This window comes from Notothenia coriiceps, unplaced genomic scaffold (genome assembly GCF_000735185.1).
Source record: "Notothenia coriiceps isolate Sejong01 unplaced genomic scaffold, NC01 NC01_scaffold00037244, whole genome shotgun sequence".
In the NCBI taxonomy this organism is placed as follows: domain Eukaryota; kingdom Metazoa; phylum Chordata; class Actinopteri; order Perciformes; family Nototheniidae; genus Notothenia; species Notothenia coriiceps.
The window spans coordinates 14,998,684-15,017,598 of record NW_011369945.1 but is presented as its reverse complement, the minus strand read 5'-3'; the positions used below and the strand labels follow the sequence as shown (position 1 = coordinate 15,017,598).

Below are 18,915 nucleotides of genomic sequence, written 5' to 3'. Positions count from 1 at the left end.
GCAACCTCGAGAAAATGGGCCCTGTGTGTTTGTTCACCATAACTTAGTTTCTAGAATATAATGTAAACTATTTAAAGTTTTAAACTATCAAAGTATTGGTATAACACTTAAATTACTACCGTTTTAGTAAAAATAAGGCCTTCAATCTTTTCCATTGTATATGTATTAATGTATTTTCCGAACAATAACAAATGGTACACTGCTGCTACAAATAGTAAGTATTATTGAAGAGGGATTCAGCTCTGAGTTAGTAAAGCCATCTCCTGGTTCAATTTTCTTTGACTCCCACGCTGCAGTAATTCAAGGTGACCACAAGATGGCATCATAGCCCAGGAGCCCTGATCATTCATTACAAATGCTGATTTGCATACACCTCAGTGTGTCATCTTGTAATTTGAATAGGAAATATCAGGAGGAACCACGCAAACAGTGCAATGCATTGTATTGCTAGATTTTTTTATGGCTGAAAAATTATAATGTGAGGCCTCAGACCGCAGAAATCTTATTGGAATAAACTGCATGTTATGTATCAGATATCTGATATAAAACAGGCAGAGGAAGTTTGATAGTGCATATAGCAGCTCTATGGCAGTCACCTAAGCGGGTACAGAGTAAAACAAGATACCTAACTAAAATATTAAATTCCAAATAGATAACACAGAAGTGACAATAAATGTGCTTCATAACGTATACACAAGAAGGGATGCATAAAAAAAGTCTGAATTTAAACATTGATTAATGCATATTATAAATACAGTTGTATACATTCCTTTTTATTATTATTATCGTTGTTTTCATTATTATTATTATTATCAGACTCTTGTCGCAGGTCAGGTTGTCCCCTCTCCTGATTGGTGGAGCTCAGGGGGAGGGGGAGGAGTCTGGTGACGTCCTCAGTCTCGAGAGTCACACGCCAAGTGGATCCCAGCTCTTCTCCACACACACATGCGCCTCTCTCTGCGGCTTAATGACGATGCTTCTGAAGAGGTGACCACCGCCGGACCCCGAAGCACATTTCCCCGGCAATGGCAAACAAATAAACCCGGCCTGAACCAGCTGCTGCATATCCGAAAACATGGCGAGGAGGAGGTGGTGAGAGCTCAAGACAGAAGCTTTCCTTGGACGGAGGCGAGCACACGTCGCTCCCTTGTCTCGTAAGAGGATAAAGAAAAAGGGAAAGCGAGCTATATAAAGGCGGACTGTTTGTACTATCCACCGGCCACACCATGAGCGGAGGGCCGGATGAGAGCTCGGTGCGCGTCGCCCTGAGGTAAGGATGCAGACCCTCCTCTCTCCAAAGATGCTTACACCTGCTACAACAATGCACATGCTATTCCTGCCTGTATTCCTGCTCCACCCTCCAGTATTGACTACACATTCAGTTCAAACACTCCATTCTACCTGTCCCTCTCCAGTGCATCCATTTGTATTCTTTTATCCCCAGATTCATTCAAAACAATACCCCTTCTTGCCAAAATGTGCTTTTATTTTGAAGCTACATGTCCTCCTTTCAGTGCCAGGAGCTTCACTTTAATTCCCATTGCCTGGACACATACACCAGGAGCCTATGATAAGATGAGCTTCTTCTGTTAATACCTGCACTGCATGCTATAGATTTATTAATGAATATCTCAGCTTCTAAGGATTAGGCTAAGGGAAAGCCTGTAACTCTCCAGTGTGTTGTCCTGTCTACAGGAGACACACTATCCTCTATCATTTTTTAAAATAGAGGACAATGACTGGTATATACACATTTCTATTAATTTATTGGCTCATTAACAACAGGGACAGTCTACCATAAATGTATTGCACCATGTAGCACAATGCTCATTCCCATCAGCCGTCCCTGGGTTCCTATATACATACACACACTATAAAATCATATGTCCACAAACATGAATAAATACACCTGTACACTTACAATTATGGTATTCTTATTATCTGCACAGTCATCTTTTGATTAAGTAAATAAATAAATAAAAGGTCAGATAATACAAATAAAAGTCAATCCCCATCAGAGAGGATTATTTCGACCTTAATGACAGCATGACTAACAGCCTTTCAACTGTTTTTCACATTAGCTTGAACCAACTAAAGGAACACACTGTCTTATATTTAGAGAGCAAAGTTAGTCGTCCAATGTGTTTATAGGGTGTCACAATTCACCATAAGCAGGAGAGGAGCTCAACAATGTAGTATCTTTAAAAGAAAAGTGGCCACGAACGAAAAAAGGTGAATTTGTGGTGTGTTTTTAGTTGAGTTGCGGTAACATTAGCAGCCTGACCTTTGCCCCTTTGGCCAATCCATGCTGCCACTAACACAGCAGACAAGCGGAGATAGTCCCAATCTGTACACTTCTTATATCAGCGTTTCTCAGAAGTGTTCTGTGTGTGTGTGGAACAGTAGGATTTCAGACATCAATGATAGGGCGGCAGCTCAAGTAGGTGGCAGGTGCTTTTCTGTGGCGGAAAGACAATCTGAAAAACGTCATGTGAACTGGATCAGTTGAAGCAAGAGGACAAAAGCTTGCTGCTATCATGTTTCTCTTCCCTCTCTCTGCCTCGCTTGCTATTGTGCATTCAGACTTTGACCCAGAACTGTTTACTGTGCCAACTCAGTTTAAAAAGTGTCATAGATAATCTGACACAGGATATCCTGTCATTTACTCAGGAGTCTTAAATAGGATTTAATTTGTCTTTCTTCCTTAATAACTCAATATGGGAATAAAGTTGCAGGCTGTTGAACACACAACATACACAACTACACACACGGCAGCAGAAAGATGTGTGTGTCTCTGAATGGAAACTACCTGCTTTTGCATTTTCTTAGAAAGCTCATTCATTATTCACAGAGCTCGGTCGTCTTGTTTGCTAGTTGGGTTTCCACCGTTAGTCCTATTCATGGTCAGTGGAGTATGCATTGGTTTGTTCTTTCATATATTTGTCTTTCTTTCTTCTATTATTCTGTTCACTCATTCATTTGGTGGGAACCTGTGAACATATTAGTTATGTATTGACCGTCAAACCTGCTGACATTGTGTTCCTTTGTTTTGACAGGAAATTGATTGTGGAAATGTTTGATTCGAGGGGATCATATTAGATTGGGTAGGTCAAATGACTTTAAATTCTGGCTTTAATGTGAAAAAAGATACTAAATCCTGAGTCAGGTAGACAGTCAGCTGTTCAGAGACTCTTCAGAGGTCAGCTGTGGCACCTAAAAGTGCCTTGTCACTAATCTTTTATTTTACACACTCTCACACACACTTAAGGTGATTCACTTCCTGTCACCTAGGATCAGCTGACCTTACCTGCAAGCTCACAGAACTCCTTAATCTTCCTGTTTGCTTTGTGCTCTATTTGCATTAATGAGTTGTAGACCTTTTCGGAACGCCCAGGTTAACATTAACAATGGTATTTAGAAAGTCACACAAGTGAGCCTTCTTGTACAATACCAGAACACTATTTTTGAAAAAAAAACAATTGATCTGATAAAAAAAATCATTATACAGTCTATTGGAATGTTAAACCTAAAGCTGCTCAAATAAAAAATGTTATATGATTAAAGGAATCAAATAACTGTGTAATATGAAAAGAGTTTATAGAGTATTATCATCCATTTCTTGAGATCCCCTTAGCGTTAGAGTCTTTTATCTCATTGTTTTGTTTTGTGTCACTACTCTTATTAAAGAAAGAACTTCAAACCCACGGTTATCTAACTGCTCACCACTAAATTACAGACACTTAGCAATTAGCTCTTGAACATTGTGCAGTATTTAGCTGCTAAAGAACCAGACATTTCCATAATAAGTTGGTGGAGACCAAAACAAAGCTAAAAAAAGAAATATCAAACCTAAGAACACAGCCACAAATGAATAATGTTTCTTTTAGTCTACTAGATGTGCAACATGTAACATGATGGTGTATAGATTGGACTGCCTAAAAACAATGAAATACATAGAAGTAGAAACTATGTTTATTTTTAATGTATTTATTTATTTATATGTACCATCAAAAACTTTCAAGAAACTAGAATAAACTGACTAAAATGCTAATTCAACACCATTGGACTTCCCTGTGATAGCAAAAGCTCAAATAAATAAACACTGTAACAACACAAGTCTGCAAAAAAGGGATTTTATTTTGGTTATGGCCTAACACAATCTTTAACCATCTAATATCTTTGGATGACAGCTTAATTGGTTTTCACTTGATAGTCCCTGGAAGTCCTACCTTTGCATCTGCTACTAAATGCCTGTCTTCATCTCTTTGAAACTCACACCGCAGCTCCATGTGGGTATTTTGAGTTCTATTAATCGCCGTGGCAACATTCTAATTATTCACCATTATAGCTTGTGGTGAACCTGAAATCTCAATCAGAGGCTTTGACTGTGGGCCTCTCCCAACTCTGTAATAGTTTAGGTGTGTGTGTGTGTGTGTGTGTGTGTGTGTGTGTGTGTGTGTGTGTGTGTGTGTGTGTGTGTGTGTGTGTGTGTGTGTTCAAAGGACTACAGTCCACTCATATCTTCATCAAAACTCTCAGACATTCTTCAGCTGCTTAGCCTCAGTTGTTATTGAACGTTTTTATGGGGCTGCAAATGAATACCTAAAAAGCATTGCTTGTTGTTTTCTGACTTTTGACACTTTTATTTGAAATTAGGAGCTAATTTGCCAAATGAATGTCATTCATACCTAGGCCAAGGAGGTTTTGGTTTGTTTGTTTGTCAGCTGGATTACGCAAAAAGGACTTGCCTGATTTTTTTATGACACTTGGGGCTAGGGTGTAGCTTTGGCCAAGTAAGAACACATCAAATGTTGGAGCATATTCAAATCACAGGGCGTACATTTAGCAATATTATGGAAACATTCTTGGCAGAGGTCTGTGTGCTCACAGACAGTTGTTTTTGATTTATTACGGAAAAAAAACAAGGTTTCCTCACAAAGGAGATGAAGATAAGTGTGTCACGAAGGGATTGTATACATTGTAACATCTTTGTATGTCTTTGCCTAAGACTTTGCCATGCAGTCTGTCTAAACTGATCTTAAAACTCAACATCAGGCAAATATAATTTTTGCTCTGATTATCCCTAGATGTAATATTTCATTGCTTTGAGCACCACAAAACTAATTATAGAAATATAAAATATATATATCCTTAAGAAGATCTATATGACTAGATTCTGCTAGTCGTAACAAAAACATTGTTTAAATACACGTTTAATAGAAAGAACTGGAGCCTTTAAGCGAGATTCAGCCACTTTTGCCGTTATGTGTGGTGAAAGGAGTTTTATTTAATGAAATAAAACCTGTATTTGAATGAGAAGGAAAAACCCCCGATGTGACTGTCTGATGAGGTCAGGTGATGAGTCAGGGTGCTGGTAGCAGTGTGAACTGGGCATAAAGAGTTGTTGTCTGCTGCCTTGTGGGCTCAGATGTTCCTTTCTGTTTCTGCTGAGTCACCCGTTGCTTTACCTAAAGCTTTTTGAAGTGAAACTCAACACTAAACCAAAAATGTGATTACAGTGGATTAGACTTTGGTAGGTAGGAATGAAACTCCGGGCTTGGTTGACAGTGACGATGCACAGGGATCTGTAGCCTCCCTGGGGATTGATTTGATTGGCTGATTGTCAGGAGTAGTGATGTCAGCATGTGATTCGATTGGCTATGTTTCCGGGAGGATGAGGTCAGCAGTATGGTGCTGATTGACTGACTCATCTCCTTTTTTTTTTTATACCAGCATCTCCTTATTTCCTGTTTGCTGATCATCCCTGTTCGTCAGCAGAGGGGTAATGCTGCTGACGTTGACTTTATTTATAGTTATTTTAAGCATCCGTTCCTTTTGCCATAATCTGAGAAGGTCCCCAAAATAATGAGTTTTTCTGCGTGGTTGTGTGTATGCAGCTAATGCTCCCACCTTGAATAATGTCTAGGTTTTAGCATGCCTGTGTGTGCATGACGAGCCCACTCTTTCTCAGGCTGTCACTGTAATCGCAGTAATGGGACTGAGAGCAGGAGTCTAACATGATCTGTCACATGGGAGGAGGCTGACAAAGCCCCCCTGTGTGTGTATTTCAATAGGTATATGTTTATATAGACTGTTTATACCCCTTTTCATCTCTAAGAACGTTTCTGAACTGTATCTTATCAATCTAAACTCCTCACATCAAACAATGCTAGCTAGAGGCTTTGTGCATGGAAGTGTGCTTAAGAGCTGCTGGGTTTTCTTCTATATCTGTAGTCATTTGTAGAAATACTGGTTGTCTGTTAGTCACAGTTTATATGCTCCTGCTTGTTCTCTTGTAGTGTATCAGCCAAACACTGAATTCCATAACGCTTATTGTTTGTTCCTTTTGTCCAAAAAAGTAAACTAAAAAGTATTTCATTTTCACCTTATTAAGGCATTTCCCTTTCAACAGGAGAGCTTTACATATCCTGAAATTACACATTTAGAATTTCCTTTCCTTTAATTTGGAATCCTCTCATTCCTTTCCAGTACTTTATTTAGTATGTTAGCATAAACAGCAAGCTAGCAGATTTAGCGTTTTCTTGTATCAATTACTACGCAACTCTGGTAGGGTTAGGGTTAGGGTTAGGGGTTAACCTAACCTAACCCTAACCCTATAAGCCAACTAGCTGTCTGATGACTAGCGCTAACATTTTGCTCAATATGGAACGTAAACATGTTTCCAGTTTTTATTTTTTAACATCGAATACAATGTATTGTAGCTTATAGTATAAATTCTCTCATACTAATTCTTTAAATAAACTTTGCGTGTCTCACTGTAAACGTTTTTTGCCATTTCATTGTTGGTTTTGACCTCCAGGTCAACCAAAATCCTTCCTTGAATGTGTATTCATTTAGGTAATAAAACAACAAAAACCTGTGTGTTTTAATGTTAAGGGCCTGGTGACAAATTCTGTGAAACTCACTCATGTAAAAGTACCTCTGTAATCCTCTCCACTCTGGTACGTCTTAGTGTTTTTACTTCTTAGAATTCCCTCCAACTGGTTGCATCTGTCATGGCAGATTAATGTGTTGAGGAGTTATTATGCACAGGTTCTCACTTGGTGCCCTGGGGGCCCATGATATGTGTGGGAGTGAGTGTGTTCCAGATTTGATATTTGCTATTAGTAATAACTCTTTGCTTTGCAACAAATATATACAAGAGGAAAATAAACCAAATATTATTCACAGCTCAAAATCACCAACAAATTCTGAATTGCACTTTGAAGTTGCATGAAGGGAGGTTTTGCATGTGTGTGTATGAGTGCATGATTGTGCACCTTTAGGAAGTGGCAGGGTTATATTTCCTGGTGCAACAGCCTGAGGAGCCTGCGTGTGTCACCCTAGAAGGTGGATTAGCCGCTGTAAATCCACAGCGCTGAAGGGCAGCCCTTATTCAGCCAGGAGAAACAAGTGTTTTGGGTTAAACCACGGAGTGAAGCCTGCCAGATCATAATCACAGCTAAAGTCAGTCACACTAATAACACATCAGCAGGGTGCGCTTCACACCTAGCTTATCCCTCACCTGTTTACCGTTAGCAGAGACACGTGATACCAGAACTTGTATCATGTGAATATGTAAACATTCAAAAAATGCTCCAAATAGAGGTCTATTGTGCCACAACACACCTCTATTTTGAGGAACATCATTGTTGTAAGGCTCAGATGTACTTGACCTTGTTTTATTGAAGAACACCATCAGAAATGTAATGATACACAACATTGATTAAAAGAATTGCAGCAGCTTTTGAATTTGCACTTACCATTTCACACACCATACCATATCTCTTAAAGACAGCCACTGGGTTTTTTTACTTTTTAGTACTCTATTTAAAATCTATCTCAAGTTTGGTGCAAGACTGGTGTCTAATACCACATTTAGTTGCCAGTGCAAGTTGTCACAATTCATTTGGCTGGGGTATGTTGGAAAGTAAAAAGAAATGGCTAACGGGGGTTTAAAAAACCGAGTTTCTGAAGGCTGAACCAGTGCAGTCTGATCATGTGAAAGACCGTCATTACGCCGACAGATAATAAGTCTGTTTGACTGGATGGACTGTGGTGGCCTCCTAATGTGGAGATTATCATCAGTGTTTTGTCTGGGCTGTAGCCATTACGTCTATTCTCTTTTATCTCAGACAGTCATTTTGCTCTTTAGACTCCCCGTCTATCACTCTATATATGGAGGACCCTGGGGATATCACACAAAACAAACATTGTATCACTCTGTGGTCATGAATACAACCAGAAACACCGGGCATTTATTCTACATGTGGGTACCGTTATACAGCTTGTTCTCTTAGTTGGTGGATAGGACATTTTCTTAATTCGACATCTCATATTAAAGTCTATATTTCGTTACACTTCTTTGAAGTTACCGATGGAAACAATGACCCAGTGACTTCATACTTTTGCTGTAAGCAGCAGTGAGTGCCTCCATTGTTACACTGGATTACAGTAATAGCCTTCTTTCAAGTTTTTGGAAGGTAGCCAAAGGGGTTAATGCAGAATAACTCCTGTCACGCCCTAAAACATTTACCAATTTTGAGTCACCTCAGAAGACCAAACCAAACTGACGAATACAGTTTGACATGTAAATCTGCACTAATTCATATTTTCATGTTCACAATAAGTTCATTTTTGATGTTTCATGCCAAAAGTTATCACCTGATACTACAGGTCCGCCCAGCTATACAAAGTATTTTAGCGTTTTTTAGCTCATTGTTTTGGTTTTACTGCCTGTAATTTCTTCTCCATTCTACTGCTCTTATAAGATTCATTTTCAGATGCAGAGGTCAGCTGTTATAGCAAAAAAAAAAGGCAACCTGCTACTGTATCTTAGCAACGTATTTAGCAGCCAATATTAAGCCAGCTGTTTTTTTACAGGGTCTAAACAAGACGTATTTGCAAACTCATAATTGTAAGGATTAAACTGAGCAAATAAAATGTTTATACAAATGTTTTTATTTCTTGGCATTCCATGTGTTTAAATTCTCCCTTGAATTACAAAAAATCTATAAAATATATTATACTATTTTAATTAATGGCCCAAAATGGACAGATTGCTAATTAGAAAGTACGAAATATGACAATTGTGGACTCGGTAAAATACGTGAACTTTTTCACCAACTGATGTATTTTTCCACTCATTCTTAGTTAATCAAACACTATATAACATCTTAAGGGCCAACTAGGGCTCAGAATTCATTTTTTCAGTGTTAAAAAAACCTGATTTGGTTCAATGAAAGATGGACTTAGTTACCATGTATCAAATATTGTATAAAATGGGGCAATTCTGCTGTCCATAACACAAAGCTGACAGTAATTCTCTGCAGGTGTTCGGTTACTGCAGGTAGGACTGAGTTTCTCCTCAAGCCTTTGGTCCCTCCCTGGCTTTTCTCATCAGGGCTGTAATCCCAGATGGAGTCTGCTAAATAGCTGTGTTCTGATGTCACACACACACACTCACACTCACACGCACACACAAACACTCAATCTGACTGTCCTTTCAATCCATGCAGAAGTCCTATAGAGTCTTGCAGTGATGAATGTGAGAGTCATGGAACACATTATGCATGCAAAGTGCCACATTGTTACACACACACACACACACACACACACACACACACACACACACACACACACACACACACACACACACACTCACTGCCTAAATGATGACGATGCTGTTATGAGATTCTTTAAGTGTCTCAATAAGTCGGTTTAATATTGACTGTAGGCACCGATATGTTCAAATATTTCCTTGGTCTGCCTCCAATATTGCCACTTCCTCTTCAGGTGGACAGTAAGTACAGTGATGGGAGGCAGAGTTGCATTATGGGAGGAAATGATGTATAACAGCGTGTTTATTTGCACTAAAGTAAGAGTGATTCCTTAATGAAATCCAGAGCGGGAATGTTTACCCAGAGCTCTCGAGTGAACAGTGAGGGCACTGTACTGTGCACGGTGGCTGCTGGAGAGTGTGCTGGCACTGCGTGGTCTCACACACACACACACACACACACACACACACACACACACACACACACACACACACACACACACACACACACACACACTGCACAGTAGCAACACCCATCTGTCTGCTGCTCAGCTAGATTTTTAATCTCGTCAAATTAATATAAGACACATTTTGGATCAGGCTTTCGATGCGTGCACAGACAGCTCTGCCTCTTTCTTACACACACTAACAAACACACCAGAGTTGCCCTTGGAAATCTGGAAAGTTTGTGAATTAATAAAAGTGTATTTAAAGCTTCAAATATCTTTGAAATTGACATTGGAAATGTGCATGAAAGGGTTTGATTTGTAGCCTTGTTCCCAGCATAGCTTCATATTGTATTACGGTATGTCATCATTACACTTCATTTAGCTGACTCAAGCCTTGCAATAAGTGTGCCTGTAGGGGCAGGGGGGGAAATAGTACTTACTTAACCCCAAATTGCTGCTGTAGGCGTGTCTACAGTATTGAAGTGCATGGAAGTCTCTTTGGATAAAAGCGTCAGCTAATTGACATGTAATGCCATATAAAATTGCTATGTCAGTTGGTCTTAGTATGTTAGTTTAAATTGATAACTTATGGATATATTACTCAATACTTCAAATGCTTCAAAAGGTGACATAAAGTTAGATGTGTAGTTTTGACATAAAGGATTTCAGGTTTTTTTTCTTGCCAATATCTCCTTTTATAAGCGCCAGCATTGAATAATAGAACAAAATGTATTTCCTCAAGCAGATGAAGATTTGGTAGAAATCAAACTTCATAAAAAAATCTGTCTCTTTCTTTGTCTACCAGGATCCGTCCTCAGTTGGCCAAAGAGAAGATCGAGGGCTGCCACATCTGTACCTACGTGATGCCCGGCGAGCCGCAGGTTTTTCTGGGTAAGGACAAGGCCTTCACCTACGACCACGTGATGGACATGGACTCCCATCAGGAAAGCATCTACACCAACTGCACCGAGAGTCTCATCGAGGGCTGCTTTGAGGGCTACAACGCCACCATCTTTGCATACGGACAGGTTGGTTTCCTGCATGCTCCTACATCAACAAACACACACATTGCATCACTCCAAGGGAGGAGACGACTCTCCAGTGAGGTTAATGGCAGCATGTGATATGAAGCTTATTTTACTTCATATCATCAGACCAGCTAGGAGGGAGTGAACAGGCCTCACAGTCAATACACGATCAGCTGACATGTTCCAACCTGCCCTCACAAGCGCAGCTTTATATTGGCTCTGATAGATTAGCCTCAGAGGTAGAAAGGGAGTTTATTACCCATAGTAAAGTGTGAGCAGATTGCTTCACCAAATACCAGAGCAGGGAACTCAAAAGAAAAGTCAAAACATCATTCAGAGACATTACACAGATAAAACACTGACCTCCCAATGGATAGCTTTACAGTTACAGGTTATCTTGTGGGGGGGGGGAATACCCTTTTTTTACATATCTATTCTTTCTATTCTAATATCTCTATGGTTCATAATAGCTTACATTTTTTTTACACTTCATTTCTGTATGGATTAAGCAACTAAAACTATTGAGCTTTTTATGTGCCAATTGTGTTTCTTTCCACCTCCTGTTTTTATGCTAAGCTAAGCTAACCCACTTCTTGGTGTAGCTTCAAATTAAAGAGACAAACATGATAGTGGAACCAATCTTTTGGCAAATATGCGTATTACAAAAATAATTGAACATTTTTTTAAATAATCTATCGAAAATAAACTGAAGTATACTATATTTGTACACCAATGCATAGCAGCAAATTGAAGGGAAATGCATAGCTCAAGTCTACTTTAAATTCATATTTCCATATACTGCTTGTTCTGAGATGACTTTTTTGGACCCTGTGATAGAGTGAAGGCCTATACAGACGTTATGGAACAAGCAAAAGCAGGTGCAATAACATCAAAGCCTAATCATGTATACAAAATAGTTTCTATAAGCCTTTATTGCATAAGACTGAAAAGAGAGTAGACTTCCTGCTTGACATTTCCCACTGCAGCGGTTAAACTTCCCCTCCTCTTAATCGTCCCCTCGGCTCTTCTGCTTTCTCTTCATTATTCTCTCCTCACATTGTTCCTGCAGCCCTTGTGTTCCTGTCAAAGAGCCTTTCACAGTGCACCGTGGAGGCCTCACACACACATGCACACACAGGAGCATGTGCACAAACTCAGCACTCAAACAGGTGTGGTCTCACACTGTCTTTCTCTCTCTCTCTCTCTCTCATATATCACACACACACACACACACTCTCACACACTCACACTCCTGTCAGGGTCTCTTTCAGTTGTTAGACGGGGAGCAGAGGGGGATGATGTGTGGATTTGAGCTCAATGTTGCATTCTTCTTGTTGTCACCACGGCGACAACCACATCCCCTCTGACCCCCCTAAGTTAGAGAAACCACTCAGAGATGCACTCCAACATCTCAGAATTTAGTTAGTTCAATGCATGAATGAAAACGGATGCAATCATCTTCAATTACAATACTTTATTACAAATACGACGGTTTGGTTATTAACTGATTTTGTGATGAATAAGACTCAAATATTTGTTGTGTTTTTTAACCCCATCACGATTAAAAACAAGCAAAAAAATATGCCAAACCCTTGTGGTTATTTTATTGAATGACAAATAATAATATAAACAAAAATACTTTAGAATAACAGAATCCTTAAAAATAACTAACTTAAATTAAACCAAAAGATGCATGTGGTCCTTGAATAAAAATGCCATACTGTTAGCAGAGTAATGAAAAGTACTGAAACATTTTTTAAATTACCATAGCCTAAACCGTTTCCATATCTGTAATTCATCTAAATAAATGCTGTAAGCGGACTGCCTGGTTACTATAATAAAATGACTTTACCAACATCTGTGTAGGGATGATTCTGTCCCAAGCTTCTCGATCCATGTCAGCAGTTTATATGCTGAAAAAACATGAAACCACATTACGAACACTCGTAATCAGAGCTGACATTATGGATGACTCAGTCTTTTCCTCCCCGTCCAGACAGGGTCGGGGAAGACGTACACCATGGGAACCGGCTTCGACGTCAACATCGGAGAGGACGAGCTGGGTATCATTCCCCGCGCCGTCAACCACCTGTTCAGAGGCATCGAGGAGCGCAGACAGACTGCCACCGAGCAGGGCCGGCCTGTTCCCGAGTTCAAGATCAACGCACAGTTCCTGGAGGTGCAGACACACACACACACACACACACACACACACACACACACACACACACACACACACACACACACACACACACACACACACACACTGAGGAAGATAAAGAAAATGCACTAAAATAACCTAGAAATAGATGCAATTACCAGCACTTAAATCATCCAGGCCACTTAAGCTCCATTAGGGAGATAGAGCATGCAGACAGCTAGAGGTCAGAGGTCAGCGGAGGGTGTAGGGGTTTCAGGGTGTTAAAGCGTCCAGATGACCCTTCAGCCATTAAACTGTCATTAATCTGTCTCAGTGATCAGCTCCTGGCTTTATTTTTAACCGCCAACGAGTGTCTGCTAGCAGCTGGTGACGAAGCAGCTGAGGGGGAAAGATGAGTTTTAGATGTGAAGCAAAATAACAGATGTTATAATGACACCGACTGTTCTTGAAATAATATGTGTGCTTTATTCTTTCTGTTATTTATTAATCCTACTTTTCAGTTATACAACGAGGAGGTGCTCGACTTGTTCGACTCGACGCGAGACATCGAGGCCAGGAAGATGCGATCCACCATCAAAATCCACGAGGACGCCAGCGGAGGCATCTACACCGTGGGGGTCACCACCCGCACCGTCGCCACTGCAGAGGAGGTCAGCTTTAACACTCGGGAATAATAGTTTTGCTCTGACCCCATCTTTGTCCATCTTTTTTGGCTGTATTTACTTAGAATTGGATTTAGAAAGCATTTTTTTATCATTATAACCCCATCAGAATAAACTTGTTCTGAAATGGATTGATACTCTGCTCACCTCACTATGAAATGAAAGGCTTCCCCACTAAGGACAACACCAGGCACACGGAATTATGAGATATAGCCATAAACCTGTTTAATATCTCAATATTACTTGTTATAGGTAAACAAATGTGTACTCGGTTCCCATACTGTCCCTTTTAGTATACTGCTTGAATATAACTACTTGTTGAATTAAAACAACTAGAAATACATTATTTTCAAAGTCAGTTTCTCACAGCACTGAAAAACTACATTTTTAATATTCAGTAGCAACCACTCCATGTTACTGGAAAAGCCTCCACATAAATCTCTGTGAACTGAGGCACTACTTTCTGCTGAAAAGATATTCCCTGGAAAGCTGCTGGTAGCCAGGTCTGTGGATAAATGAGGGCACAATGAGAAAAATAGACAACATATTACTAAATTCTTCTATACAAATCTCCACACAGTTTCTATATGAATATCATCAATCAACCGGAACATTTCTGTATGTTTTGTTAAATGTCCTTCCTCTCTCCCCTGTGTATTCTTCTACAGATGATGCAGTGTCTGAAGCTGGGCGCTCTGTCTCGTACCACCGCCAGCACTCAGATGAACTCCTCGAGTTCGCGCTCTCACGCCATCTTCACCATCCACCTGTGCCAAGTTCGGGTCTGCTCTCCTGACAACGACGTACGTACTGTCACACACTGCAGTGGATCTCTGCTAATCCTGAATGTAGATTTCACTGATGTTTTGCTAGACTGAGTTGATCATCAGCTGCAATGTCATTATCGAACCTTGCTGAAGATTGTATCCCCTTAAATGTCTTCTTCTTCCTTCTCCTTCAGGATAATGAAACAGACAACCGTCTAGCCGGCGACTCGGAGATCAATGAGTTTGAGACGCTGTCGGCGAAGTTCCACTTTGTGGACCTGGCAGGTTCTGAGAGACTGAAGAGAACTGGAGCCACAGGAGACAGAGCGAAAGAGGGCATCTCCATCAACTGTGGGCTGGTGAGGAAGCTAGGAGCATGTCTGAGTTAGATATGTTATGATACACTATAAAGGGAAGTCATAATCATATACTGTACTTAATCCATTATGTATTAAATGCATTAGCCATCTTCTTATTGGGCTAGTGGTCATTCTACAGTATGTCAGTGAGTGTCAGTTCATTTTGTGGAACAAGAGAGACCCCAGGTGGCTAGAAGATGAACTGCACATGTTTTACATAGCACAATGAATGTTTCCCCTTAGATACCAAATCACAAACGTGTTGTTGTTCCTTATCTCCTCTCAGCTTGCTTTGGGAAACGTCATCAGTGCTCTGGGAGACAGGAGTAAGCGCTCCACCCACGTGCCGTACAGAGACTCCAAACTGACCCGGCTGTTACAGGACTCACTAGGAGGAAACAGGTTTGTAAACACTGTGTCCTAATATTGATCTATCCTTCACAGTGGACCACAAACCATTATATTATGTTGACAAAACTGCTTTGTGATTAAGCTGTCTACAGAAGTGCTGCCATTTGTAACCAGTAGATAGTACAGTATATACCAAAAAGGAAAAATACTAAATATCTGAATGTGCAAAGGTTTTCATGCACCCAGTGGGTAAATTGTTTCCTTAACCATGGCAAAGGACATGGCAGATTTTTTTTTAAATAAACCAATCACCTTACTTCATTTTTTTGTGTTCTCCAGTCAAACAGTGATGATCGCCTGTATCAGCCCGTCCGATCGGGATTTCATGGAGACCTTAAACACTCTGAAGTACGCCAACAGAGCCAGAAACATCAAGAACAAAGTGATAGTGAACCAGGACAAAGCCAGCCAGCAGATCAGCACCCTGAGGACGGAGATAGCCCGGCTGCAGATGGAGCTGATGGAGTACAGGACGGTAAGAAGGAGAGGAGATGGAATAAGACATAAGAGATCAAGAAATGGTTGGAAAAAAATATCTACTAATATTAATGATCCATCAGGGGAAGCGTATGGTGGGTGAAGATGGCATAGAGGGCGTCAACGACTTGGTCCACGAGAACTCCATGCTGCAAACGGAGAACAACAACCTGAGGGTGAGAGTGAAGGCCATGCAGGAGACCATCGACGCCCAGAGAGCCAGACTCACTCACATCCTCAGTGACCAGGCCAACCAGGTCCTGGCTCGAGCAGGTGGGCAAAAAAAACAACATTACAATAAGACCTAAAACCTGGGAAATGAGTAAGGAGTACTGCAATCCCGATTAACTTATCTAAATGTGAATGGCTAGTTCTTCAAGCTAGTTGCTAATGTCAGTATGTAACTTGCTCACAATGACTGTGTGCTATCATACTGAGGCTTAGCAGGTTTGTTTACAGTGTTTATTTAGTGTGAGCAATGCATGCTAACAGTTGCTTATTAGCACTAAACACAAAGTACAGTTGATACTGAAAAGGACTGGAGAGTCTTTTTATAATTGGACTTTAATAACGACCTACTGATGCAGCGAGCGCTTACTGAAATTAATGTAAAAGAAGGAGTTTAAGAATAAAGAAAAGCTTTGAATGCAAGGTATTTTATGTAACATTATTACATGGCTTAGTTGAATACTCGATTCTGATTGGTCAATTCAGAACAGGTGACACGTTGTTAATCCAGAACAGACAGACCGCTGTCAAGCACTTATTGACCGTTGTTAAGGACGCTCACATCTGCACAAACAAGTCTGTTTGATTTAACTGTATACAGTTTGGCCGAAAAGCAAACGTCGGGCTCCTGATCAGCCTGTCGGTGTTCTTTTCCCCATAATGACCGCGTCGCTGTACATTATCCCTTACATAATATATTATATATAAAGTATTTCTTCTCTGCCAATGCAAAGTCAACTTTATTATTTGAAAAGCTAAAGTGATGCCTTTTAATTCTAGGTGAAGGCAGTGAAGAGATTGCGAACATGATTGAAAACTACATTAAAGAAATCGAGGAGCTCAGGTATTTGCTGATTTGATGGTAGTATTTTATTGTTAATATTTATCCACAGCCTTTTATAGTAATCTAAACATCTGACTTTCCCCCTTTTTTAGAGCAAAACTCCTTGAAAGCGAGGCAGTGAACGAGAACCTCAGGAAGAGTCTTGCTCGGGCCTCCACGCGCTCCTCGCTGTACACCGGCCCCGCCAGCTCCTTCTCCACCGAGAAGGAGGCCAGCGACGTCATCGAGATGGCCAAGAAAAGCCTGGAGAGACTCAAGAAGAAGGAGAAGAAGAAGAAGAAGAGGTATTGTGTCCGTCTCAACCGTTCAAAACATAAAATCCACCAAAAACAATTATTGAATCTTCCAAAATTCCTTAGAGGGGAATAGAAAAACACAAGCGTTGCGAAGAAGCTGAATGGGAGACTTTGGTTGTCTTTCAACACGGGGAGGGTGTGTGAACTGGTGTGTTGTGGGTAATTATCTCCTGGCTCCCTGCATTAGGATGTAATGCAGGTGTTTATATAAGGGAATGAAGGATCAAATTAGACACGATGACAGTGAGAGCTGTTTTCGTTGATTACGGTCTGTCGAGTTCTGGCACGCTGTAGCACACTTTTTCTTACAAACCAGGAGTCCGAAATAGTTTGAATTCTAAATGAACGTTACAAAGCTGCGCAGCTCTTAGTTTATTCTGTTTAAACCCTGTATTACTGCACAGATCAAATCCAGTCGTGGCTCTGTAGGATTGTTCCCAACTCGTTTGATTGACAAACATTTCCAATAACTTTTTAGTGTTGTAAAGTCAAATGTATTAAATAGATTTGACATTTTCATCATTCATATTATTTATTGTCCATATTTGTTGGCATTAAGCCTTTAAAAAGCAACAGTAAAAGAACGGTTATCTCTCCTGCTTATTGTTTTTTTGGTCAAATCAGTTGTTGTCATCTGCTTCTCCATAAGCAGTGTTCATCATTTGAACACACTGTGTTAGTGAGAGTCTCTGCACTCCCACCATCCTTTCTGGCTGCTCTCTCACTCTCTGCCTTTCTCCTATTTTATAATATTCCCTCACTTGCCCCAACTTCTGCGGCCTGTCTGCCGTCTCCACCTCCTCCTCACCTCCACACCTCACCATCCCCACTCCCATCCCTCTGTCTCTTTGAAGACTGAGGCGATGTGAGGAGAATCACCAGCAAGCGGTTGAACACACCAGGTTTGCTACATCCCACCCAGGATCGGGTCAAATCTGAAACTGGAGCGCTGCACATGTTGTCCTTTTGTGCTTGTAATGGAAAGGATTTCAGTTGTTAACCTGCGGCCAATCCCAAATCTTCCTCCCTAAATTCCTGAATAAACTAATCTCTAACTTGTTCCGCACCCTACAGGTGGTTTACACAAATGTTAACCTGCTCTAACCTCTTCTTCTCAACCCGCTGTTCTCTCTTTTTCCTACTCACCGCACACAGCAAGATGTTGATCAGATTTTAACATAGTAGTGTCATAACCTTATAAAAGGGTTTGAAAGTAGGGCTGCAAAGGGACGGAAAGTTTCCGGTAAATTTCCAGAAAGTTTCCATGGGAAGTTAAGCTGGGGAATTTTGGAAATATTCGATGCAAAATTAAACAAAAAAACATTTTTTTTAAAGTAGAACAGAACAAGTTTTAATTATTATATTGAACAATTATTTGTTTCATTGAAGAACGAAAACAGGAATGTTGAGTTAAATGTTACTCATCTGTTGGGGGGCAACCCCACTCATTAAAAAATGAACAAAAATGCACCCCCCATCCAAAAATCCCCACAAAGTCCCATTCAAAATGTTTAATAAAAAGAGCCTTCTCCCTCCAAAAAGTCCCATTAAACATGCAAATCTTCCTTCAAGCGATTTTTACTAAAACCTTTCAGTCAACGGACTCTTCCTGGGCCTCATCAACATCCAACTCTGAGTCTTCCTCTTCAGTGTCACTGTCCAGCCTTATTGAGG

At 40.4% G+C, this 18,915-nt stretch overlaps 1 protein-coding gene across 2 annotated transcripts in view; it reads left to right on the top strand.

Annotated features, from left to right (window-relative positions):
• The first annotated feature begins 929 nt into the window (after window positions 1-929).
• LOC104964808 (kinesin-like protein KIF21A) overlaps window positions 930-18,915 on the top strand; it is a 29,819-nt gene continuing 11,833 nt past the window's right edge. For both annotated transcript variants that reach the window (XM_010793685.1, XM_010793684.1), the window contains exons 1-12: window positions 930-1,270; window positions 10,814-11,036; window positions 13,033-13,215; window positions 13,698-13,847; window positions 14,528-14,662; window positions 14,821-14,985; window positions 15,272-15,387; window positions 15,676-15,871; window positions 15,957-16,146; window positions 16,882-16,945; window positions 17,038-17,229; window positions 18,096-18,143. In XM_010793685.1, coding sequence (XP_010791987.1) covers window positions 1,227-1,270; window positions 10,814-11,036; window positions 13,033-13,215; window positions 13,698-13,847; window positions 14,528-14,662; window positions 14,821-14,985; window positions 15,272-15,387; window positions 15,676-15,871; window positions 15,957-16,146; window positions 16,882-16,945; window positions 17,038-17,229; window positions 18,096-18,143 — 1,706 coding nt within the window. In that variant the 5' untranslated portion in view covers window positions 930-1,226. The remainder of the gene's footprint in view (window positions 1,271-10,813; window positions 11,037-13,032; window positions 13,216-13,697; window positions 13,848-14,527; window positions 14,663-14,820; window positions 14,986-15,271; window positions 15,388-15,675; window positions 15,872-15,956; window positions 16,147-16,881; window positions 16,946-17,037; window positions 17,230-18,095; window positions 18,144-18,915) is intronic.